The sequence below is a fragment of the Aulostomus chinensis genome, chromosome 16 (assembly GCF_037954235.1).
Source record: "Aulostomus chinensis isolate RoL2024-O1b breed Wild chromosome 16, RoL_Achi_v1.0, whole genome shotgun sequence".
Lineage (NCBI taxonomy): Eukaryota > Metazoa > Chordata > Actinopteri > Syngnathiformes > Aulostomidae > Aulostomus > Aulostomus chinensis.
Genome location: NC_141335.1, coordinates 10,804,149 through 10,831,393, shown reverse-complemented (window position 1 = coordinate 10,831,393; position 27,245 = coordinate 10,804,149). Strand labels below are relative to the sequence as shown.

The 27,245-nt window shown below is 41.0% G+C and overlaps 1 protein-coding gene across 10 annotated transcripts in view; it reads left to right on the top strand.

Moving 5' to 3' along the window:
• kcnma1a (potassium large conductance calcium-activated channel, subfamily M, alpha member 1a) overlaps positions 1 to 27,245 on the top strand; it is a 158,811-nt gene that overhangs the window by 71,390 nt on the left and 60,176 nt on the right. For all 10 annotated transcript variants that reach the window (XM_086180563.1, XM_086180558.1, XM_086180554.1 and 7 more), the window contains exons 3-5: positions 4,752 to 4,813; positions 21,845 to 21,938; positions 22,363 to 22,474. In XM_086180563.1, the coding sequence (XP_086036689.1) occupies positions 4,752 to 4,813; positions 21,845 to 21,938; positions 22,363 to 22,474 (268 nt within the window). The remainder of the gene's footprint in view (positions 1 to 4,751; positions 4,814 to 21,844; positions 21,939 to 22,362; positions 22,475 to 27,245) is intronic.

The following is a 27,245-nucleotide window of genomic DNA, read 5'->3' as shown; positions in this document are numbered from 1 at the left end:
CAAGACATAGTCGTTACTGCGCGACAACCAGCTTTATAAAGAGCGATTATCACCATTAAAAAAGACAAAAAAATACAAATTTGTAAGAATCAATTATTAACCAGAAGATGAATTTGAAGTAAAGGGCCATAATTTGTGTTCAGCATTTAATTCTATAACAATTTCAACAATGACTACAAAAATCTGAAGCCATTTATCCATGCACTTCCCTTCCAACCACTATTAATTTCTTTTATAGTCTTTAGTTTTCATAATCCATTCTTCCTGGTGTGCAAGGCACACACAAAAAAACAGTGTGCTGCAACAACAATCAGAAAAGGTCTAACAGAAAAAAAAAACAGCAATAGAACTAATGCTGATGGCTGGTGTTGCTAATTTTGTATATTATGCTAAGTATATAAGATAATATAAGTGCTGCTGATTGAACCAAGGTGAGGGTCTAATTTTGTGTGCTTTTCTACACTTTTTTTCTCCATGAAACACTTAGGAGGGCTGCAGCGGTAGCAAAGGCCTGTAATTTAGCTCATAGATAGCCTGTTCGCTTGTTTTTGCTAGTGCATTTTCCACTGTCTAAATGAATTCTGCGGCAAAATTTGACATTTTTCCCATGCACTCACAGCAAATAGCAGACTGAAAATATATTGTGGAAGGAGCCCTGCTAACATCAAAGAATTGATGGACTGGATTGTTGTGGTATGAACTCAAGATGTCCATATGTAGTCTTGTACCTCTGGTGGTTGCTGCATCCCTCAGTCTTTCTGTCAAACACAATAACAATAATATTATTGCACTTTCATTGAGGTTTTTTTTCAGTTCTCTTGTAAATTTGTATTTTTTTTCCCCCCTGTCATCTCAGACACTCCTGTAAGTTTCCATAACGCTTTGAAAATCAGTTGATTCTCTGACAGCACAGTACTTAAGTATAGAATACAGTTGCGGACCTAGGCCTTATTTCTAGGAATTTCACTTCAAAATCTAATTAACAGCACTATTAATGTTATTATTGGCTCCTATTACTGGCCCCTTACCCTTGTGAACCTTATTTTAAACTTAATTGCAACTGTATTAATACTCTTCTCTCCATGAAAGCCAGTTTGAGGTGTGCACACGGAGAAGCTCAACGCTCTTATCAACTTCATCTTACTCTCCTCAAATTGAAATTCAGAGGAGTCAGAGGCCCTGGAGTCACCCCTCTCTTGACCTGGATAGTTTGCCTTAATGCGAAGTGATTATTCTGTACGTTGTCAGCCCGTATCACCTGTCGGTGAGACTCAGCTCCCTCCCTGTCATGGGGTGCACTTAATGGCAGTAGGAAATCATTAGCCGGGATCTCATGCGTGAAATTTTGGCTTACTTTTAGGGCACTTGAAATTACTTCCACTGGCAAACCGTGATGAGCTCTGGCAATGCTACCGACTGCTAAATCAACTGATAGCTTCTGACTTGCATGTATGTTTATACATATAAGTTAGTTTTATTATGTGTTAACAATTCTGCTGCTGTCACATGAGAGCCGCCACCTTTACCCCGTATGCAATGCTGGAACCTGAGACCCGTGTACATTGAGATGCACACGTATGCGGTCTACCACCGGCTTCTTTTTTCTCTTCTAGCCTTCCACTACGCTTGCTAAAGTGCACTTTGGAAAACATCTGACAGATATAGCTTAGCACTTTAAATATAGGCAGGGATACACTGATACAAACCTACACGGGTATCAAGGTGAGGACATCATCTTGGAATGCTGCTGCTCTCTGATGTCGGGGAAAAAAACATAAATATCTCCACAAAACTCTCGCAAATAAATACACTCATTGACAATCGTGACAAGAACACTTGTAGTGGTTAAGCAGTCCTCTCACTGCTGCATTGCTCTTTTTTAATATGTGATATTGTATTTGTCTGTAGAGGGAATGCCCCTCTGCTTCTACGATTCTGGTAGGTTTCCCCTTAGTGTTCTCATATCGCTCCTGATTTGCAGTGGCGGTTGCTCGGTTGGTTGTCTTTGTGGGTTTGAAGTCGACAGTTCGCCGTCGTACACACTGTACGGAGAGTGTGTTAGAAGGGGAGAAAGGTCGGGGGTGGAGGGGTGGACTGGCTTTCACAGTTGAATAACTGGGTCATTTTAAGATGATGACGTGTCATATCTTCTTAGCTCATTGAGGGGAGTTCACTGTTTACTGCTCAGCTTTTCAGCAACCGACAACTCAGTATTCCCTCTTGTTGTCTCTCAGGCTCTCTCATTTTCCACCTCTGTGACTGTTTTACTCTCACAAATAGAGGCTAAAAAAAGACAAGGAAAATATATCCGTTTGGCGGTTTCTTTAGGTTTACTTTACAACCTATTTCTGCAGCTTTGATATGCACCTGCACTCTTGTGTAAATGTAGGATTCTTGTGTGGTGTTGCTGTTCACCTTCCACTTGTGAAATACCTCAGTAACACGTTACACTGCCTGTGTCTTCAACAATGCGTATTTAAATGTAGATACAGTGGACTGACAGAGTAACAGTTGGGTACTACACAGAAACAAATGATGATTATGTAGCAGGTACAGGGCAACTATGTGGTACACAGATCAGCACAATAACATGAGAGATATGACTTTGACTCAAGCTCGTGAAGCTACACACACACACACACACACACACACACACACACACACACACACACACACACACACACACACACACCAGGAATTTATTGTTCTTGTTTTCTATTTCATGATAGGATTTGGAATATAAACAAGTTTAGATCTCTCTGTCTATCAGCACGATTACACAAAAACGATGAGGCTGATTTCAGTACTTTACAAAATACACACAGTATAAAAGTAACTTCATTTAACTACAGAGAAGAATTGATATTTTACATTCACATGAGAAAGTTACACTGCAGTATATAATGAATTACACAGTAATTTCAGGGGCGTTAATCTCAAAAACACAGGCTACGTTATAATGCATGACTTTAAATCACCTTCCATGCCATCTTTTGGATAAAGCCCTTATTTGAATCTCTTTACAGATAACAGCATAGCTCTTAGATCCCTTAGGTGCCCTCCAGTCAACTGCTTCCTTTCCTTATCAGTCCAGCAGAGTTTCCTTTATTCACGGAGTCAGATGTTATCGTGACGTTTCAGTTTGAGCCATCCATCTCTTTTGTGTAGAGAATTATCCACGTGGTTGGATGGTAAGGTTATTCCGTCACTGTGCAGTCCAGTCCATTCAAGCACAGAAAAAAAAAAAATCATTAAAAATGCAAAGGAGTTTGTGTGTTTTGTCTGTGTGTGTGTGTGTGTGTGTGTGTGTGTGTGTGTGTGTGTGTGTGTGTGTGTGTGTGTTGGGGGGGGGGGTTACTTAATACCTGACCAACAATACATCGTATCAATGTAAAGGAACATCACATGAAAGTAATCAAGCTCCCATCTTCAATAATGAATGGCCCGCTAAGCTAGAATGGTGGGCTTCTATTGTGGGATGGCTGAATGGGAGTAAGAATGGAGAACTATTGTGCTTGGCTACGCTGGTCAGCTGTTGAGAAGATAATGATTGTGATGATGACAGCTGTGATGTGAAGCCCAATGTCGCTGTATGCTTGAGAGGATAATTAAGGCGCATGTTGGTGTGTCCCCACCCCCACCCCCCCAATAGAAAACTGACATATAATGATAATCAATTCAGGGATGTGCAGTGTACAATGCAGCTGTGCACTGCTTTTTAAATTTTTTTTTTTCGCAATTCTTTATCTATACCCTCGCTATTGTCCTGCCCTTACTGTTGATATGTGTATGTATGATATAGTCATACTAACAGTCAGCCAGTTGATATTTGTTTCGTCCCAGTTTTTTTTCCAAGTGTCTTTTTCCTTGCTCATAGTCAATGGTGAAACAACAATATTTATGATTTGTGTGCTTTTCCAAGTGTTTTTTTTTTATATATATATAAAACCCTAACCTTTTTTATACAAGTAATATTTACATCAATAAAAATAAGCCATCAGGCAAAATCAATTTTAAAATCTCAGCATATCGAAATCTGGAAATAAATAGAATATTTTTCATTCTGTACTATGATCTATGTATCGTCTTGTATCAGGACATCTGTTTTTTTCCCCCACATGAACAGGAATCGTATGCATTTCTCTGTCTCACTTTCCCATTTTTTGCTTTTTAATTTGGATATAATAGCATGATATTAGTCCATCTCTCCACAAGCTTAAAAAAGTGTGTATAAGGATACTCAGCTGAAGTATTGCTGCGGGTTCTGCATGGCCCCTTACGTTACTGCCCTTCCCACACGATCTCACACAATGCAAACACTGACTCAGCTTCTCAGCTAAGTAGCAACGTCAACACACGATAACTGGGGTCCTCTCTTAGCACTTCCTCACTGCTCTGCTGCTATAAAGTCACAGGTGTGTGTGTGTGTGTGTGTGTGTATGTGTGGGTGGGTGTGTCCTTTCTTTGCTTCTTGTGATGCCACTTGCTTGACTAATAGCATTCAATGTGCTGTATTTGCTGACATGAGGTTTAAGCATTTATTATTTACTGTTTTGCTTTTTGAAAATACCGATTCTGTAACCTGAGGAAGCAAAGCCTCTGTTAGTTACAGATGATTAGTCGTGTGTGTCCACGCTAATTGATTATAACTTTTTTTTTACATCAATAGAAGAGTCCGGAAAGCGTTAATCACCAATTAGATGCATTGTTTCCACAGAGTTTATTTTTCCTCTGTCTCTTTCTCTCCTCAGGTGGTGTTGGTTTTTGCACTCAGCATCGGGGCCCTTGGGATATACTTTATAGATTCCTCAGAGTAAGTATCAATTTCATCATGTGCAGTCACGAGACATGTCTGAACCAGAACTTTACATTCATTTACATTGGCCTACGTGTTGTATCTGAATGGTACGTGCAACCTTACTCATCTCCACACGCTGCAGTCTCTGAAAAGCAAAAAGCACATATTTACTCCCCCACAAGCACTCTCTCTCTCTCTCTCTCTCACACACACACACACACGCGCATACACATACATCTGCATCTGAGGATTTGTCAATGGGAGGCCTGTCAGTTTCCATGGCAACAGAGACAGGCAGATACTGTATGTGTTGGGGATCTTGTTCTGCTTGTGTGTGAGTAAGTGAGGCTGTGTATTGTCAGTTTGTGCGTATCCCTGGTTGGCAGTCACCCAGAGACAGATTGCGGGCCTGGCAATTCTCCGATAACCACTGCAGCCACTTTTGCACCATCCAGCCACAAACTCTGCCTTTTAAGAGGAATTTTGTAGAAATACTTTGTGTTTTGAGTGTCCCTCTGGGAGGGTAAATAACTCACTTGATGGTGTGATGTTGGGTTGGCTCGAGTGTGCACAGTAATGCTCTTTATGGATTTGGCATGGATCATGTTCACAGTCAAGTTGGTGTGTCAGTTAGAGTTTTATTCCCGTTTATTCATGTCAAGGCACTTGTTTCTAGTCCAATAACCACAAGAAACATAAGCAAGTACAATTTAACTCCTTAACTTACCATTACTCTGACAAACACACATAGAAACTCGGTGACCGTTACATTGTCAGTGTTGCAGGTCTTTTTTTTTCCTGCTACATTTGCTCTGTCTGCACCGCATGCATCTGTGTACCAGATGTATGTTCTGAGGGTGTTCTAAGCAGGTTTTCTCTTCCCGCTGACATTAACAGCTGCTCTGCTTGCATTACTTTAACTACGGGATCATTTACAGACATCGATTAGATTTATCCACTTCTATGTTGGGAAAAACTAGAAAAAAAAACAGAGCAACGTTGCTCTGCTGCCTCATGTTGTTTCCTGACGATGTTCAGACAGTTTTAAACATTGTTCATTTTTACACACTTCTGTTTACTTTCTATCATTTTACACAATGCCCTTCAGAAACTCCTGTCGTTTATAATGAAAGCCAAGCTGTCACCACTCATGTTGTGGATCCGCCATATTTTGTCTTAATCAGATTATATTAGCTGATTGTTGTTACCGCTGGTGAAAACAACAACAGCAAAAATACATTCATAAGCATTTTGTTGCTACTAGGATGGATCAGACAACACTGAAGAGTGACCGGGGTATTATGGCCCAGAGGTAGACTGGCTGTGTAGGAACACTTCCGCTGGTGACCATGTTGAAGTATCCTTGAGCAAGACACTGAACCCCTAATTGCTCCTGATGGCTCTACGACGGACTGGCGACCCGTCCAGGGTCCTCAGTGCCTCTCGCCCAATGTCAGACCTCAACCCATTAAGTGATATAGAAAATAGATGGATGGATGGGGAAGAGTGAGCACATGCAACAGTTTGATCGTTATCGGCAACATTTGAGATGAGGAACTAAATTCAACAACATAGGTCCCTTCATTATTACAAGTGCACTATACTGTACCTTTAGTTTGAGCGAGGCTTCTGTAGCAGGTTCTCACTAAACTTTTGTCCTCTTTTTGGAGTCCCATTGAGTACTTGTTTTAGCAAGAGGAAGCAAATAATTGCTTCTAATTATGTAAAACCGAGCCTTGTACCTCTGACAACAGAATAACCAAAATCTGTTTCCATTGTCCTGCATGCTCACCAGCTCTGTGTGCCTTTGATGGCTTATTATTTCATGCACTATTAATTACACTAAATAAAACCTTCAATATTTACTCTTAGATCCTGTTGTTATGTTGGGACCATTTTGACCGTGGTGTGCTTCATTATAGTGGTTTCCCATGTTGGCTGTTATTTTTAAATGCTGGCTAGATGCCTGTAGTTTGTTTTCACTCTAATACAGTATCTGAACTGTGAAATTATGTCCCTAAGGGAACTGAAGAGGCTAAAACGAGCAAGAGATTTTAAATTGTTAAGGAAAAAAAAATGTCTGAAATGTAATCCAACTCCTACAGTCTTATTTTAGCGGGAAACTTGTTACTCAACATTATTCTTTGTATTTTTGCCGCCTCTGGCATATTTTTCAGCAAAGGAACACCGTCAGATAGCATGTCATGGCCCTCGGCGACTGATACCAACTTGTAAAGAAATCTTTTTGTGTTAGTATGAAATACAGCAGGTTGTCAGTTAATTCCAAGCCTTTCACATCACTAAAGATGCCGTTGTGTGAGGGGCATATGCAGTACTGGGGAAAAATATCCCCAACTATGGTCTTTCACTAACCTTAGAAACAAAGACAAACAAGTCTGCTCACTGCTGAGGCCCCAAGAAACTATTATTCTCTGCTAAAGCAGCGTTTCTATCTCCAAAATCTTCCTCAGTCTTCTCTACCTGAGGTGACAATCAAGCCAATCATTATCACCTGTTACACAGTAAAGAAACAGGGACAATTCATGTAAATGCCACAAGAGGGCGACTGGATGTAAACCAACACCTCAGGAAGCAACAAACAGTAGGGAGACATTTATGTGATATTATATGTACATGTCATTTATGGTCATTCACCACTAGCTTCAAGCTAAGTAGTAGATGCTGGCTGTGTCTTCATTCAGGAGTCACAAAGAAGCGATTCAGCTGTGTAAACTCGTCTTTGTGAGCTTGAGACACCGATATGTTAGTACCTGAGAGGCAAAAAAACTAACAACAACAACAACAACAAAAAAAGACAATTTAGGGGTGAGTTATCGCTTCAAATATGAAATTTGATGTTCCCAAATGGGATCTTTCCAAATTAGCAGCTGCCTGAATGCATAACAAGATGCATCATAAGGTTCATCAAGAACAAATGGTTCCCAATAATCACTGTTAGAAACCCAACCATAGCTGTCACGATGAAGCAGAACTCAAACAAGGCTGGGAATGACAGCCATTAGAGCTCAGTCTTTAACCTCAAAGTGTTCTCTCTCTCTCTCCCTCTCTCTCTCTCTCTCTCTCTCTCTCTCTCTCTCTCTCTCTCAGGTTTTTTAAAATTCTACTCATGAACACTACAAGGACACAAACATTGACATTTTTCTGATTATCTCCTCCTGTGTGTGAGGGGTCGCTCATGCTTGGCTGTGTGAAGGAAGAGAAGCCTATAAAACCGCAGGCATAAATTAACCAGCTCAGATTCCAAATGCTAAAAACATTCCAACCTTCTCTACATCTACCTTTCCAACTAAATGTTAATTAGATAAGAAATTGATGAGTGCTTATTAATGGGTCAGTCTTTTAATGGTAGTAATCCCTCGACCAAATATTGAATGTCCTGTGTGACAAGTGAACTACTCCATTGCCCCCCCCCCCTTCCCTTTTCCGAGCTGACACGTTGGCAATCGGATGAAGTGGTTCTGAAAATGCCTGTGAAAAAAGGCGACAATAATGGGAGGAATTATGGTCAAATTCCCTGTGGTAACAGCAAAAAAAGGGACATGTAGTGGAAAATGTGTGTGGAACTACATGGTGGGCTTTTATGTCTACTTCAGTGAAACAGGCGAGCCCCTTGGGACGCCAAGGAACACATACACACTTGGTAATAACGTTGGGAAAAAGTACCTTTCTGGTGACCAGGCACTCATCTCCTATGGGGTCTTTTGTTTCTAGCTTCCTGTATGTAGGGCTTTCCTTGCAGGGGCTGTGCTGGCCAACATCCTGCAGGTATTTTTTAAAAAAATTATTTTCTCTAAGGCAGGTATTTCAATAGATGGAATTTTTAATTGGCTGCCTTCCCTGAATGAGCACACATAGTAGTCATAAGTTGGCTCACATGCTGTTGTTCGGAGGAGTGTTTATGAATGAATGGAATGAAGTAGAAGCGACGAGAATGACCGTCCATCTGTTTGTTTTTGCAAAGTGGTTGTTTACCACCAATCTGTGCAACCCGCAATAACGGCATGATAAGGCAGTGCCTCTTTCTACTCCTCTGCAGCAGATTCTATTTTGGAGATGTTATCAATAGCTAAATTTTCTATTTTCATTGGGGGAAAAAAAGATGTTTTGGATTAGAAAAGTGCAAAAAAAAAAAACCAGTTACATAAGAGTTGTTTTTTTGTTTTGTTTTTTAAAGCACACATTTGACATGTTTTTTTCTTTTTCTTTTAAAAAAGTTGATGTACTTAAAAGAGCAGTGATGGGGGCCGAAACGTGGGCGATGGTCATCGTACTGAATTGGAGAAGTCACACCAACCATATTAGGTGTGTAAGAGGAGCACATGACCATGCGGAAGCAATTGCTTCTTTTTTTTGTTGTTTTTGTTTTGTCTCCCTTGTTGTGCAGCAATACGGTCCTCCAAGCCTTTGGCAGAATTGAAGATAATATTCATAAAAATATATTTTATCAGTATATAATCATCAGCTTATCATAACCTTTAAACTACATCTACATATTGGTCTTCAACAAATACAGTGGTGACAAATCACCACCTTGGTGTTGTAGTCTGGCCAGTTGACCGTCATGGTGATGACCTGCAGCAGATGTTGCCGCAGAATTTATGAGGACACACACAGAGGCTTTGTTGATGAGGAACAAAAAAGCAATAAGGGGAAGAAAGATGGTTTATGACAACAGAGACATAAACCCTATTCGAACCCTATTTCCATACCAAACTCCATGAAGATAACCAGTATTTTTAGTTTTTTAGGTTTTTTTGCAGACAAACACAAAATAGCACGAATTCATGTATCCTGCTAATCTGTATCAGGATGTAGTTATTTTGGCATAATGTGGATCTTTTTATTGCGATCTTTCCTTTTCTTTTCTTTTTATTGAGCAGTCACTCAGACACAGAAATAAGTTAAGGCTGTTGGCGTATGACAACATATCTGGGACTCTTATATGAAATATTTTGGTCTCCATTGTTTAGATGAATAAAAAACACTGATAAGAGCAGTAAATCTTGATAGTCCTTGAGTGACAAATGTATAACCAATCAGGATTTCTCTTTCATTTAATAAACCTTGATATGAATGAGGAAATGAAAAGCGGCGTGTCTGGTTTTATAAGAGGGAGGTCAGCTCTTGATAAACTGACTAATATTCACATCGCAGTAGAGAATGGAAACATAGATAAATTTGCTTTTTTTCCTGCGCAGATTTGACTAAAAATGTCTAAATTTTAAAAAAAAACAGACTAATGGAAGGATAGTTTGTCCTCTCATCCACCCACATCCCAATCTTCTTTAATACCTTCGTTCGTCCCTCATCCTTCATCCCTTCATTTTCCTCCTCTGTGCTCCCATCAAACAAATAAAGAAGGAATGTAGGACAAAGTCTCTGCAGGCTGCTCTTAAAGGGGATGCCCTTGTTCCTGCTCCAGTTCTGCTTCTATATTTCTCTCCTTGTCACATATACAGCTCATTTCATGCACACACTTGCATAGTCACGTTAAGCCGCAGAGGCGCGCATGCACACGTCTACACACACACACACACACACACACACACACACACACACAGAAACACACACTCCCTCTCTCTCTCTCTCTCTTCTATGTCTACAAGACCTCGCAAACACACGCCTGTGCCTGTAACTCTATCATTAGTGTGCGATCAATGTCAGCGCCGAAAAAAGAAACAGTGGCTAATGACTAATTAATGGGGTAAGGTGAGAAATATGGCTGAGTGGCGAGCTTGGCAGACGTTGTGGCGATGAAGGATAGCCTATATACGGACCTCTCTTTCCTGGGGTGTTGACAGTACCTGGCTATGAGGTTTGGATGTGGATCACAGAAGAAGGCGCATGAGAAGAAGACTTAATTAGTAGCAAGCTTGATTCCCAAGTGCCTCTAGATTTAAATCCTCAAAGTGTGGCAGTACAAAATGACTCATTTCAAAATCTAATTCTTAGCAATTCTCACAAATCCTTCCCACTTGAGACTTTTAAAAGAAAAAAAAATATGGGGGGAATCTTTATTGTCAGGATGTGGTCTGAAAAAGAGAGGAAATGAAGTGGTGGATGGAGGGATCATGGACGATATACACATTTTGTGATTGTTATGGAAAATCACAATGCTGTTTTATCATTATGGCCTCTTTAAGTTAATTAAGAAGAATTATTCATTTAAATCCTGTGTGCTATAGAAGCATGAGCAGAGAGCAGAACAGCTCACACAACTGTAGGGTACGTTAACATTATGACTTACAATAACATCCTCTGGCTGGTGAATATGCCTCATGGAACAATAATTAAGCTCTAATGAAAGAATATTGCTGTCAAGATGATTCGGCCTCATTCGGATGTTTTGTTTCGTTTGTTTGTTTTTCTCTAATATCAGTGCATGCCATGCATGCTGAATGGTTCGTTTTGATATTGAAGTCACGTGGCAATAAAAAAAACAAAAAACCTTTGTGCAGTTGCCTGATATCCCACAATGCAGAGAGAAAAGTCTATTTTTAGACCAAAGAATGAACACAGTGTGACCAACTCTCAAAACAGTCAGTTAACAACGTAAACCCCGGATGAAATGAATGGGACTGAAGTGGCTTTGTTGGGGTGGCACGGTGATGCAGTGGTCAGCACTGTCGCCTCACCGCAAGAAGGTTCCGGGTTCGAGCCCCGGCTCGGGATCTTTCTGTGTGGAGTCTCCATATTCTCCCTGTTTCTGTGTGGGCTCTCTCTGGTACTCCAGCTTCCTCCCACAGTCCAAAGACATCAAGAGAGGACGAGGCTGATTGATACTCTAAATTGACTGTAGTGACTATGAGTGTGAATGGTTGTCTGTCTCTATGTGTTGGTCCTGTGATGGACTGGCGACCTGTCCAGGGTGAACCCTGCCTCTTGCCCGTAGCCACGGGGATAGGCTCCAGCCCCCCCGCTACCCTGAACAAGAATAAACGGAAGAAAATGGATGAATGGATGGCGTTGTTGGATTTTGTATCAGCATTAACAATCAAAAGCATTTCTTTCAGGTTATAATGTTTACTCTGATTTCCAGGGTTTCTCTGTAGGTCTTTTTTTTATATACCTTTTAATGAGTTGCATGGTACAAGTGACTTTTTAAATTATATTTATTCTTTTTTTTGTTCCTTTATTTGTTGATGTGAATTAAATTACTAAAATATCATTTTCAGTTTTAGCACAAATAAAGAAAAATGAATTGCGACCAAATACAGAAAATGTACAAATTACACCACAGGCCGTGTTGTGTTGTGTTGTGTTGTTATGTTTGAGGTGTAAGAACCCAATAGAACAGATGTTGGTTCTCTTGGAGGGAGGATTTCTTGGAACCCCGGTCTGTTAAATTGACCTGCTGCTCCAGGTCTTCCTCTTGTATTTGTTATTCATAAAGGATGAAGGATTAGCATGATATCAAAATCACAATTGACAATAGTTGTCACAATTATGCGGATCTGTAGATCTCAGTATTGCACTGAAATCACATCACCACAAATTTTTCTATTTTGCATGTCGCCTGATCATCAGCTTAAAGAAAAGAACAGATCTACAAACTTGTGATCGACACACTCCGCCTTCGCGTTCACACTGGCCGTTTGTGCGATGACCCAAGAACTTTTTTGCTTTCAATATTATTTGCTGGATTTATATGGTGTTTCGTTTTAGTCATATTTGGATTACAGAGTTTTACAAGATACCTATGTCTCTTTTATGGCATTTTATTGTTAACTCGTAAGAAATGAGGGCGTGATATGTGTCACACCTCTCCTGCGGAATTTTTTTTTTTACGAGTTTGTTGTTCCATCTTGTAGCGTGCCATTTTTACCCAATAATGACTCTTGCACAGCCAAGAATAAATAACATCACCGTAGAAGAGTCTTTTACATTCAGGCGTCTGTTTTTGTCCTCCAGAAAGGCAGTTTTATTTGTTTGTTGGCCTTGTAGGTGTTAAAGTATTTCTTATTTTAGAAAGAGTGCCTTGACCTAAATCAATTATTTAAGTGCTAACCTGTCCTTCCCACAGCTTCAAAGCCCCCTCCCTGTTGTGTCCTTTACATGCACAAACCTCAGGAGGAATACTGCTGCAAGTCCGCCAGACATTTAGTTAGGCCGCTCAAATGGCATCAGAATGCACTCCCATTTCTCTCTTTGGCTCTGGTTTGTTTCCACTACTTATAGATGTCTTTTTAATTATGCACGAGGTCTTTGGAGAGCAGATGGACCATTTGGAGAATGATTCAGGTGATGTATTATGATGTTGTAAGCATTAGCCGAGCCGGCAGGAGTGTGTATGTGGTCATCTCAGGGAGACACCTTGCTGGGGATGCACAATAATACCGGCAATTCATCCGCATCAACGGATATTATTCATTAAAATAAAATCAATATTAATCTTCCCCAGAAACCTGACTCCTACTGTATTTAGTTATGTGGAAATCCAAGTTTCAATTAATCCCAAGATACAGAAAAAAGAAATGGAAAAATGTCTTTCCAAAGATATAAACACATACAGCAGTATGTTATGTTGATAATTATATACTTTAGACGTTTACTTTTTTGGTATTTCATAGTTTTGATGGATAAAACTAACATTGTTTATCGATTACACTATTGGTAATTTCAATAGCCTGGAATTGAATCGTTTTCCACGTTTTCTCATCTGTGACCGTTCTGTTGCTCAGTGTCACAAAAAAAAATGGAGAAAGAGAAGAGAAAGTGCCAGGATTATCAAAAAGATTGTTATGAGATATGTGGTTAATTTGTAAACATTTTTATTCACAGAATTTACAGAAAACATACCACATTGGAATATACTGTATGTCATTATTAGGACATAAAATGACCAATGTTGGGCAATTTACTCTGGAAATGGTTATTTTTTTCAAATTCACAAAGCTGACATGTAGTTTTCAGTACATACAAAATGGGAATATCATATTGCTATTAACATTTTTAGATATTTATTGGGTAAAATGAGTTGTAAAATATCAGAATAAAGGCACCAAAAATAAAAATCCAATCCCGTGTATCCCATAACCCTCACTGTTACCATGGTCGCTTTACAAACGAAGTCTGGCCCCTGCTGTCTGTCTGACTAACTGAAGGTATTTAGGACCAATTTCAGAACACCATTAACATTTTTCTTTGTGAAGAAATCAGGTTTTACCTCTGTGGTCTGGCTTTCCCGAGGCAGAGAGTCTGGTCAGAGGAGCATAACATGAGGCAACATTTTATGTCCTGAAATAGACTTACCTGCTCTGCAGGTTTGCCCTGAGCAATCTCTGTTTTCCTGTGCATGTCTGCATGAGTGTGTTTCTTGTGTGTATGTAGATGTGTGTGTGTGTGTGTGTGTGGGGGGGGGGGGGGGGGTTAGACAGTGGAAGGCTAGTGTGTTGTGAGCACTCACAAACACTTCAGTTTGGTGGGAGCTTTGCCCCCCCCCCCTTCCTTTTCACTCTGTCACTTTCACATCTTCCTCTCCCTCGTACCGTCACTATGTCTCCTCTCTTTCTTTCTCTTTCTTTCTTTCTCTCTCGCCCTCTCCGTCTCTCCCTCTCATCTCCTCTTCCTGTCAGGCAGGGTGGTTTAACCCCCAGGCTGTGCCAGGGCTTAAGGAGTAATAGGAACTGTTGTGGGCAGATCTATTTTCTGCAGGACAATCCCATGTGATTGTGTAGTGTGAAGTGACACTGAAAGCAGGTCTTACATGGACTTTCTGTTGGTAACACACACACACACAGGAACACATGTACAGGATAATGCAACACAATGCATTATCATCTTGTGTAGCCGACTGTGAGTAACTGACTGGTGTGATATGTGTTGGTGCTATATTTTCCCTCAGTTCATCATCAGGGTGGTATGCAGCTTATATATGTAATTAGAGATGAAGTTTAAGTGTAAGATTTACAGTAAGGACATGCAGGCATGGTAAAAGTACACACATGCTTTAAATACATGCAGTATATTTGTATTAAAAAGTATGAGGAAAAGTATATGTTATCGTAAAGGAGAACACAGCACAGTTGCAAAGTTGTTTTTGTACAAAGCTCAGTCTAATGAAGCCTTAAACTCAGGCTTAGATGCAAATGACTGTCATTATGACATGCCTTTTTAAAAGTGGTTGTCCCATCTATTTTAGTTGAAATCTGTCTTTATGTGGAAACATGTAATGATTAAAAATAAAAGTAATTGTTAATTTTGCTCAAATGCATTAAAACAAAGGTGAGAAGTTTGTTTTCAAAGTGTAGGGGATAAGAAAGCACTGATGCTTGTGTAAAAATGTATACACTTTAAGATTCTACTTAAAAACCATAATGAAAGATGTGTACTTTTGTCCTTCCCACCTCTGAGGTTAAACGCCGACTCACAATATCAGAAACATTTACCCAAGAAACTCACTCAACAATCAATAATACATTGCAGTTTTGCTCTTGGAAGCAACAAGTCTTGAGTGAACAAAGATGGTGCCTTCTCTAGGTTTGTTGTATGCACTTTATTCACTTTCCTGTAGCAAATCTGCATCTCTTTTATTGCATATTCAGTAGTTTAAAAGGAAAGAACATAAGTTTATACATCAATAAAAAACTTGATTTCATCTATTGATCTTTCCTAGTTCAGTAACTGTCAGGTTTCCATCATGTGTTTTGTTCATCCAGTTCAAGGCTGCCAAAAATTGGGGCCTGTGAGACAAATTTGGCCCACCGTTAAGAAAAAAAAAACCCAAACACTAAATAGTAGGAGGCTTAATCATACAGAAATGATCAGGAAAAACATGCTTTTTCTTTTTTGTGAGGTATGAATGTTTTTTTAAACAAGTATAATTCAAAATTTTTAATTGTTTTGTTGCTTTAGTTGCTCTAGTTTATCCCTTTCTTGCTGATGTTTTTTTTTGTGTGAATGAATTCTGAGCCACGCTACAGATCATCTCGTCTCACCAGACCATCTCCATGGCGACATGTCTTGATCATTCTTTTCTTATTCATCATTTTCTGACCTTCAGTCAGCTACTTAAATCTCACCTCAGCTCTAATCAAAGAACACGGGAAAATAATGAGAATATCACCTCTTGTAACCGAACTGCTTAGAAGCTGACACGTTATGGTCCATTTCCACATGAAAAGACACACACACACACACACACACACACACACCCCTCAGGTAAAGAATATAAATAGAAGACTGGCCTATTTTTATATGTGTAGAGCTGATGTCTGCACATATGCACCACTTCCATGCTGCTCTCACGCCTGGTGTAACCAGTGTCACTGATTATAGCAGAGGCGGAAGTGCAGTGTTGCAGCAGCTGCTCCATGAACCGCCTGAATATGATGTGTTCCATGTAGCCAGAGCTTTAGAGGGCAACTCTATAGAACTGATGAGATCACTAAATTAATCATCTCTGATTCTGTTCTGGTGTTTGGCCAGTGCAAGAGGATGAACCCTTTCAAGGGACAGTTCTGATTTTTTTTTTTTTTTTTTAGAGAGTATTTTTTTCTTATTTGCTTCTTGCCAATGATGATATTGATCTTGCTCAGGACAAACATGCTGTTACTCTTAATAGCTGTGGAAAATTGGACAAAGACGGCATGCAGGGTCACTGGAGGTCATGTACAAGCTGACTGAGGATCTCTGAAATTTCTATGCCCCCCCCCCCCCCCCGACACATTAGCTGCGTCCAGGATCGGCACTCATTGGCAAATGAACATGGAATACCGACTCATCCAAAATGATGTTTGGGCCCGGATGCAGGAGCTGAGTTTGGGGGTGTAATTGCAGACAGATACGAGTTTTGGCAGGGATGAGTTCCACAGGATGATCCAGGGGAGGGAAATGGAGATGAGGGCTCTGTGGTGGAGGTATGAAACTCTGGCAAGGAAGAGCAGGCAAAGTGAGCTGGACAGGCCATCCTCAGTAGAGTGAGCTGACAGAATGGCAGGTGCTAGCGAGAGATCCTAAGCACAGAGACAGTCTTTGTTTCAAATCATGAACACAAAATACATGAAAAAAACAGGGAAAGCAGCCTTGAATGTGTACTACTAACATGTAAGTTTGCCGATTATCTTGTGAGGTTGGGCCGGAGGATATGAGACAGCACGGGTTGATCAGAATCACTTCAGGTGAAGAGATGAACCCAGTGTCCAGGATGTCACGACCAGAACACACGACAGAGGGCCCCAAATGGGGGTCTCTAGTAGTTCTCACCTCCACCTAGAAGGCAATTTTATCTCTTGTGTTTATTTGTCGGCAGGATATTTCAAAAACTGTTAACACTGTCAATATGGTGCGGGTGGTGTGCTGCTGACCTTGACCGGTGGAGGGAATACTTTGAGGACCTCCTCAATCCCACCAACCCGTCTTCCAATGGGGAAGCAGTGAGAGGGGACTCTATGGTGGGGTCTCCTATCTTTGAGGCTGAGCTGGTCAAAAAGCTCCTTGGTGGCAGGGCCCAAGGAGGGGGACCGGAGATAGTGTGTTCCAACTATCATGGGATCACACTCCTCAGCCTTCCTATTATGGTCTATTCAGGGGTCTGGAGAGGAGGGTGCGTCAGAGAGTCGAACCTTGATTGGAGGAGCAGTGTGGTTTTCGTCCTGCGTGTGGAACTGTGAACCAGCTCTACACTCTCGGCAAGGTCCTTGAGGGTGCATTGGACGTTGCCCAACCAGTCTACATGTGTTTTGTAGACTTGGAGAAGGCATTCGACCGTGTCCCTAGAGGAATCCTGTGTGTGTGTGTGGTGGGGGTAATGGGGTATCTGACCACCTGATTCTTGTGGTTTGCTCCCTGTATGAACCGTGCCAGAGCTTGGTCTACATTGCTGGCAGTAAGTGGGACTCATTTCCAGTGAGCTGCCCTTCGTCAACAATTCTGTTCATAACTTTTATTAACAGAATCTCTAGGCACAGCCAGGGTGTTGAGGGGATCCAGTTTGGTGGCTGCAGGATTGGGTGTCGGCTTTTGCGGACAACGTGGTCCTTCTGGCTTCATCAGACTGTGACCTTCAGCTCTCGCTGGATCGTTTTGCAGCAGAGTGTGAAGTGGCTGAGATGAGAATCAGCTCCTCCAAGTCAGAGTCCATGGTTCCTCCCCGTTAAAGGGTGGAGTGCCATCCTCTGGCCAGGGATGAGACCCCACCCCAGTTCAAGTACCTTGGGGTCTTGTTTACGAGTGAGGGAAAGATGGATTGTGAGATAGACAGATTGGTGCGGTGTCTACAGTGATGTGGACTCTGCATTGATCCCTCATGGGGAAGAGGGAGCTGAGCTGAAGGCAAAGCTCTCAATTTACTGGTCAATTTACATTCCTACCCTTACCTATGGTCATTAGGTTTGGGTAATGAAGGAAAGGACAAGATTGCAGGACAAGGGTGGCTGGGCTCTCCCTTACAGACAGGGTGAGACGCTCAACCATCCAGGAGGAGCTTGGAGTAAAGCCATGGCTCAGGCATCTGGTCAGGATGCCCACCAGAAACCTCCCTGGGGAGGTGTTTAGGGCACGTCCAAAAGGTAGGAGGCCTCTGAGAAGACCCAGGACACGTTGGAGAGACTATGTCTCTCAACTGGCCTGGGAATGCCTCGGGATACCCCGTAAGGCGCTGGACGAAGTAGCCAGCGAGAGGGAAGTCTGGTTTTATTTCTAGGCTGCTGCCCCCCTAACTCGACCCTGGATAAGCGGAGGAAGATGGATGGATGGATGGATGGATGGATGGATGGGTACTAAACAGATTTTTTTTTCAAATTTGGTGGACAGATGGTAGTCGTACAAGCAACAAGCGAGATAGAGGATTTTAAAACTTGAAGACTGCATTTAGTTTTTAGCAGTATTTTTCTGAAGGTATTTCCATCCAGTTCCTTCAGTGCAGTTGTATTCTATATCTCTAATCTTGAAGAATTAAATTATTTTTGATATACTGGTCAGTAGCCTTGATCAAATTTAATTATAGATAAAAAGTATTGACTTCCTGGAGACAGAATGGATGGTGTTCTGGATAAGAAAAACCTATTCTTGGTGGTTGGTGGTTGGGAAGACTATTTTGAACAGATTCAAGTTTATATTCTTTAACTATGTAGCCTCCTTGATGAAGGTATGTGAGTCCGAGTGCTTTCTAGTTAGTCTGTTAAATCTCTGGATACTCTGGTATTCTACTTTCTCATCCATCTTTGGTCTCCACTATCTACTGAAGAAAACATCTTGCTCTTTAGCTGTGACACGCTTCACTTTTCCACGAGCTAGAAAGTAACTTTGCAGTTATCTGACTGAATATTAATGAAAGATGCACCAATTCTCCTCAAAGTTAAGGAAATCTGAAGTTTAGGGATTACTCTGGCTGTCACTGTGACGGAGACCTTACATCAGCTGGCAGCATACAACTATTAATTAATAACAGCTTTAAATTATAACCGATAAAACATCGCTTTATAGCAGAGGAAGAATGGCTGTGTAGGCGATGATACACCTCTACTTATAGTACATCTCTTCGCTCTATATGTCCTGCTGTATGTGTGGTTGGGTCTGAGCCTGTTACATAACACGTGACTTGCAATATGAATCTAATTTCAGTCAAAAATAGCCTATATCTTCCTCACTGATGACGTTTTCATTTTCTTCTTGGGCTGCCTGATGTGTCTCCCTCCTAAATTATATAACTATACAGTTATAACTAACTGTGAATGAATGCAGATATTATGGTTTCTTATGATGTAAAATCAACACCAAATTCACCATCAAGCCCTTGCTGCCCCCCCCCCCCCCCCGCCCCATTGAAAATTGCTTTGGGTCATATGACTGGAGATGAGCAGTTATTCAAAATGAGGCCAACACTGGGCCTGAAGGGAAACGCCATAGTGACCACTCCAAATGGTGTCTTCAGTGTTCACCATCTGTGTGTGTGTGTGTGTGTGTGTGTGTCTGTGTGTGTGTTTGTGTATGTGTGTGTGTGTGTGTGTGTGTGTGTGTGTGTGTGTGTGTGTGTGTGTGTGTGTGTGTGTGCGTACACTTGTAAGTGTCTTGGGAGGAAGGGTGGTGGGCCAACTTCTGTGTATGGATATAAAACTGTCTCAACCTATTAAGTGACATTTAATAATCAGAGGACTGTTGTGGATGCTTCAACTGTATATATGATTCATGACAAGTAGGATGCTTGCAGAGTCACGCACAGCTGCTGGTGGTGATGATACAATGGGAAATTGAGGACAGATCAACGTTAAGGCCTTCCTTTAATGGGTCGGAAGCAATTTAACTTTTTCAGGGAAATGCCGAAATCATAAACAATTGGTGCATAAATCCAGAATCATCCTGATGTTCTTGGACATAGGCTAGGGTTTGACATCATCTTAAAGATCAGATCAGTCCTTGGGATATGCTGGAGACAGTCATAAATGAGGAGTCAGATCATCCTCTTGGAGCAATATGCCCTCTCTGGCGTGTTTGTCATCCATTTTAATGGACTGTCACATGATAGATGCTTGATGATTGGGATGATGAAGCTTACCTCTGGAGCCTCTCATTATACCGGATCCCACACTGAGATCCTACATATACTCTATAACGTTATGTTGCTCGTACCTCTGCGTTCTTGTTAATCGCCTCGTGTGTTCTGTTGCCATCTTTACATTCCCAAAGCTCGCTTATATAGACCAAGCAATACGTCATGCATATTCATGATTTTCCCACAGCAGGATTCTCTCATTACATGGGAGCATAACACTATAGACCCATGACTGAGTGAAGAATGAGGTAGGCACGCTGCCTATGATTGCTTTGTTGAAAGCAGCCACTCACTAATGGTTAATCATCACAAGGTAAACATGAAGATGGATTATATGACAGAGCAGGCCGATCACCACTCATTTATCATCATCAGCCTTTTTTTCCTTTCTTTTTAAGTAGCGCCCCGGCTATTTTGGCCTCTGCAGTCTCAGTGCAGAGTCATATCAGGGAATATCTGTGGGAATATTTGTGTTTGACAGACACTGAATAATTGATGCAAACTGAATGTAGCGTCACATCAAAGCTACTGATCTTAACTAATTTTGCAGTGGATTTTTGGATCTGCATGACTAGCTCTTTTTATCTTTAAAAAAAAAAAACGTCCTGGAGCTTAAAAGAGGAATTTGATGTCTGTTGACATTTTTTCATCATTTATAGTGTTCATAATTCTATTTTTTTTAAACCAGATTGCTCTATATTCACTGACTATGGTTTAAGGTAAAGGCTTATGTGGTAAACACGTTAGCACCACTTGACCTTGACCGAAGCTGGCATCGGTCCTGTTTTCTGAGCAAAGGGGATCAGACCAAAGAGGAAGGACTGAATAGTAAAGGGAAAAAAAGATGGCACCTGAAATGATTATGATTACTCTTTGGAGATGTAAGCTTATTCTCATTTTGGAATGTTATTATAATTAGGGCTGGTGATACTGAAAAACATGATTTTCACAATATTTGTAATGATTGTGGAAAAATCACATATCGGATAGTAAAAATCTATCAGATTTCTCAGCAAGGTGATTAGAAGTAAAACTGCAAATTTCAGCTGACATTTAATATGTTTCATTTTGTGAGAATTCTGGCTCGTAGCATGGATTTCGACCGCAGAGTTTGTTTACACATTAGTGTGTTGGCTCTGCAATGGACTGGCGACCCGTCCAGGGTGTACCAAGCCTCTCGCCCTAATACTGCTGGGATAGGCTCAAGCGCACACACACACACGCACACGCACACACACACACACACACACACACACACACACACACACACACACACACACACACACACATCAGTCCTAACAGCAGGTAAGTAGTGGGTGCAGAGAGTAACTTTACATTTTAACATGTTTTTGTTTTAGACATTATATGCATTGTTCATATGCAAAGAGTGAACAGGCCAGACCCTCCCCTCCCCAATTGTCCATGGTAGGAAGGCAAAGGAGACCCCAACTTTACAGTATCAATTCATTATTTAATCTTGTTCTCTCTCTCTCCCTCTCTCTCCCTCTCTCTCGCTACCCCCCCCCCCCCCCCAGCCCTATAGAATCCTGCCAGAACTTCTACAAAGATTTCACGTTACAGATCGACATGGCCTTCAACGTCTTCTTCCTCCTTTATTTTGGTCTGCGGGTAAGTTACATACTCTGCACATTGACTTGTCATCTAAACACAAACAATACACAGCAAGCAACGTCATTCCCATTTTTACACAACAAATGCTTTCACAGCTGACAACGACTTAGCTCACCTTTTGAATCCTCACACAGTGCAGCCTTCGATTAAACCCGCACTAATGTTACTAGCATGACTGTCATGCCAGTGCAGCATGCCAGTGGTGGGAATGCTATCCTGACATCCTGAATGAATGGATAAATAAACTCATAAGCTACTTATGCCACCAACCATTGGCATGACTCAGCAAGCAGGGTGAAGCCTTTGTCATTTTATACAGTATGTGAACGATGCCGGTGGGGTAGAGGTGAGGGGTTTTTTTTTGGGGGGGGGGGGTGGCAGCAGATCGTGGGTATGAATTAGAATGTGTTTCTTTTGACAGTTTATAGCAGCCAACGATAAACTGTGGTTCTGGCTGGAGGTCAACTCGGTGGTCGACTTCTTCACTGTTCCTCCTGTGTTTGTCTCCGTCTACTTAAACAGAAGCTGGCTCGGTAAGTCTGCATATAGTTGTTCTGCTCTCAGTTTCAGAAATCCAATCTCTGTCTTTCCTTGCCTTTTTCATTTTTTCCCCCTCAACCTTCACCGACCTACCACTCTTATTTTTCCATTTCTCTCTGTGCCCTAAATCTTTACCTGTCACCCCTCCTTTTATCACTGTCTGTCTCCGCCTCCTTTGTCTCCCCATTACTGGGAGTGTGTCTCCGAGGCCCTCTCGCTCGGGGCTGCAGTCATCTTTCCCTCATCATTGAAGTGACAGGGCTGGGTTCCTCTGATATTTCAGAGAACATAGACACAGCAGAGTGGATGGGCTAATGGGTTGGAGAGTGACTCAGAATCAGGCTGTGGTTCTCTCTCTCTCTCTCTCTCTCTCTCTCTCTCTCTCTCTCTCTCTCTGTGTGGGTGTGTGCTTCTGCTTCAGATTTATCTTTGATTGCCATGTTCAGGCATTGCACCTGGAATATCTCATCGTGGTCAATAACTGCCAGCGAATTGGGTTCAATCACAAAAAAACATGTTATTCTCCCAGCAAGCAAACATGCACGCACAAACACACGCACATAAACATGCAGTCATGCATGGGCAGACTGGAAAACACCCCAACCTGTATTACATAACGACCTACTTTTGTCAGTGAGTTCAGAGCATCGTGGCCTAAATTACACTGCAGTAAAAAGAGTTTCTTTGTAGCTATACTCAGGTCCGGGAGCAATACTGCTTTATATAGCTACATAGCCTCATATACATATATATATATATATATATATATATATATATATATATATATATATATATATAATATACATTCACACACACACGTACCCATGTACCCATTAGCTGAATGCTAATCAGAAGATTTCAGTGGCAATCAATACATACCTTTGTATACTATCAGACATGCTTCATTATTATGATCCTGTATGAAGCCCCAATAGGTGAATAAAACTGCAAATGGTAGGGTATGTTCAGTAAAATTCAGAATATATGTATTTTTCTGTTTTAAAATAAAATAATGAAGCATTAGCTTAAATTTGCTGACAACCACCAGACAACACTGATGATCGTAGCACACTCGTAATTGTTTTGATCAGAATTATAATGTTATTCTTGGGGGTTAGAAACACAGATGTTTTTGAGGCTCTATTCATAAAACATTAGGAGTTGTGGCCTACATAACAGCGTCTCTGCTGCTCTATGACATGAATATCTTTGCAGTGATTTTGCAGAGTTTTCTGTTATTTTAGTGTTGTTGGTAGAATTGCAGTCATTTACTTTAACTTTTTGAAGTAGTCAGTTTGAATCATATAGTATTGTTTAATTCTGTATTTTGTGATTTGAGTAGTTTTCATGTCTCATAATTCTAATTCACCTCTTGCAGTGTAGACACCTAACTGCCCCTTGAGACAGAGTAGATAATTTTTTCACTTTATCGCTTGTGATGATGATCTTCTCCAAGCTTGCCTTAAAGCACTTAGCATTGGCCAATCAGAGGCAGAGTAGGGCTGTGGGCAGGATAAACTGAAAATGGGTTGGAACTATTCTATCCCTTGCCACCAGGGGCAGTAGTGGGGCAGTACAATAGCTAAAGAGAACAACCTAATTGGGAAACCATCTGCAGCAGGGTGTCCGGTAACCATGTCTGAGAGAGCTAGCACTAATGCTAAAAGTGCTAGCATAGCCTCTGCTGATGCTAACGCCATCCGTGGAAATAGCAGGATACACAGCAGGAGGTTAGCTTGTTTAGGGGGGTCAGGACTTAAAAAGGTTTGGGAACCACTGCTCTGCTCTATGTACATAACAGCTAATTTTTGGGGGTTTCTTAGCTGATCCATTGCCATGATAACATTTTGGCCTAAGCGGGTTTCTGTAGGTGTCATTTGATAAATGCATTGCGGACAAAAGTGAAAACAGTTTTCAAAATAGCTAGCATCCATTAAATGTTAACAGACATCGAAAGATCCTGAACTGAAACTGAATTGCAAGAGCTGAACACAGGAATTCAGTGAAACAATACAGATTCATAACCATATCATATCTGTACTTTCTAGACACACATTTATGTATATAATTGACACCCCTCATGAAATGGACCATCATTATCTTTTTATTAGTCACAGCATGGGATATAAAGAAGTGAATATCTGTCAGAGCTGCAGAGATGTGGAAGCGTCAGTGGGAAGGTTGTTCTTTTTTTTCCCTTTTCAACAGCCTACTGGATTCCCCAAATTTCTGGAGTAAATTGAAACTGTGAATATCTGTTAGGTGGTGCAGCTGTGTCACTGTAACCGACGAGTACCTCAAGGTTGTGTAATGAATTAGATATGACCAAGTAATCTGGTTGCCAGTGTTCATGATGTAAGTTGTCCTCGTCTCATCCCCATGAAAATCGTTGGTGCTACGGCCTTGATGAGGATGATGAAAGACTGTGAAATGGTGGTCCGGCTGCTGCTTGACATTCTGCAGAGAATAATTATGGTGTGATCATTAAATAACCTGTATCTGGGGCTGAAATAGAAAGCAGAGCCTCCTTTTATGTGCAGTCTGGGTTGATGTGAATAAATAAGTGAGATGTGCGAGAATTGTAAGCTAATTTGGAATCTAGTGACATTAATTGGCATTGTAAGGGCTATTATTTCGAAAACGGGACCATTTTTTAGGAGGAGGACATCTCAGGTGGCATCTCCTCAAAACATTAGAGCATGTTTATTTTTGCTGTGCTGGACATTTATAACCACGGTGCCGTATAGTAACAGAACTCCCACCGCTGGCGTGTTTACTGGTGTTGTGCTTTCCCATGTGTTAAAGGCAACATCAAGTGTTGCAAATCAGCCCTTATAAAATAAACAGATTTACAGGAGGATGTGGTGAACCCTAACACGCTGGTGATAGCAACCAGAATACTGATGGGCTGCTGTAGGAAGGGCTGCTCCATGTCATATAGTCTTTGATACATTACGTTACAAACCTTCCCTATGATCACTATTTTTCTTTTTGGTTTTACGGGATTTCTTGTTTCATCCTTGGGTTGGATCAGAGGTTTCAAAACTTTTTCCCTCGGATGGCTTAAACTCAAAATATACGGTGATCCACATAAACCCATATTACATTGTTCAAATACCTTTTTTGCTGTGGACCACTCTCTTTGTATCTTCTTTTGGTCCTCTGGAAAGTGCCGCTCTGCTGCCTGATTAAATTTTGAAAAAAAGATTAATAATTAGAGATACTATGTATTTAAGGAACATTTGTCCTCACAAAACAGAAAATGGCAAAATAATGCTTTACATAAAAAAAAAAAAAAAAATCTAATCTCACAGTGGGCCAAATTTGGCCACAGGGGCCACAACAGAAGATAATTAAACACATACTTGAATAAGTTTCCAATCGGTGAATTGACAGAGCTATTGTGGTTATGAAAATAATCCATAACCAAATCAATATTTGGTGCTACTTTGATGTAGTTAAGTGTTAGTTAAGTTAGTTAATTCTCTCCCCCTCATACTGTTCGAGAAGGCCGAGCTGACTGTTAAGAATATGCATTGTGGCATTTGTTTCCAGTGGATTAGATGATCTTTTCCATTCACTGGAGGAATATACACACCCCAACCGGTGTTATACATCATAATTACACTACCTTCACTCTTTCAGCTCTAGCCCATAGGAGGAGAACATTTGCTACCCAGGGAAGGAATACTCAGTTAATAAAAAGAGCACTAATAGGGCCTCTGCCCTGTGCTGTGCGGTACTGCTGCTATGCACCCTGCATCTGAGGAAGTATATGCTCGATTGTATTACAAGTTATATTCTCCCTGCACTGCCCTTGCAAAACAGACATTGATTAAGAGGAGGAGAGAGATATGCAGCTAATGTAAGAGGGCATACTGACTTCTTCCTCTGGAAACACATAAAATGATCTCCTTTAACTCCTTAAACTGAGCATTGCTCCCCAGAGAGAAGTGGTGATATAGGATTAGCATATGACACTTTGAAATTTGCTACCGTGGCTTCTGAATTCCTCAGCTTCCACACCTCTATGGTTAATTTGCTCCTTTTATCCTCAATCATTTCAAAACTACTGGGAACAGCACGACTATTTCTGATTATTTGTGGACGAGATGTATCTGATGTGTTCTCAAGCATTAGTCAAGATGGTTTCAACCTAAATGTTAAAGATGATAAGTAGCCCTGAAAATGCAGTAGCCTTTAAGGGAGGCTTTTATTTTAACCTGCTACTGCCCTCTGGTGGTGCTTTAATGTACTTTTTAATCTTTCCTACTAAAAGAAGGAGTACTTGGTAATGGTAAATGGACTCATTTTTTTATAAAGCGCCTTTCTTCTGTAGCGGCACTCAAAGCGCTTTACAGTGTCATCTCATTGACCCATTCACATACTGATGGTCCCACCCTACTCATCAGGAGCAATTATGGGTCAGTGTCTTGCTCAAGGACACTTCGACATGGTCACTGGTGGAAGTGAGAATCGAACCAGCGACCCTTCGGCTGCTAGATGGCCACTCTACCTCAGAGCCATACTGGAGTACTTCACATTGGTGGGAGCGTATTTGCTTATATGGCCCTTAAGGTTCTGGCAGGAAGCCTGCACCTACATTAAAGGAGAAATTTACACAGTCTCTTTTTATGCAGCCATTCTCTCCCGTTGCAGTTTGCATTATTTAATACACCCATTTTGGTCTTATAATTAACATCTAAGATAAAGTGTTGCTCGGTTTTACAGTTCTATATTACTACATGTCCTCTGAAACTGCTG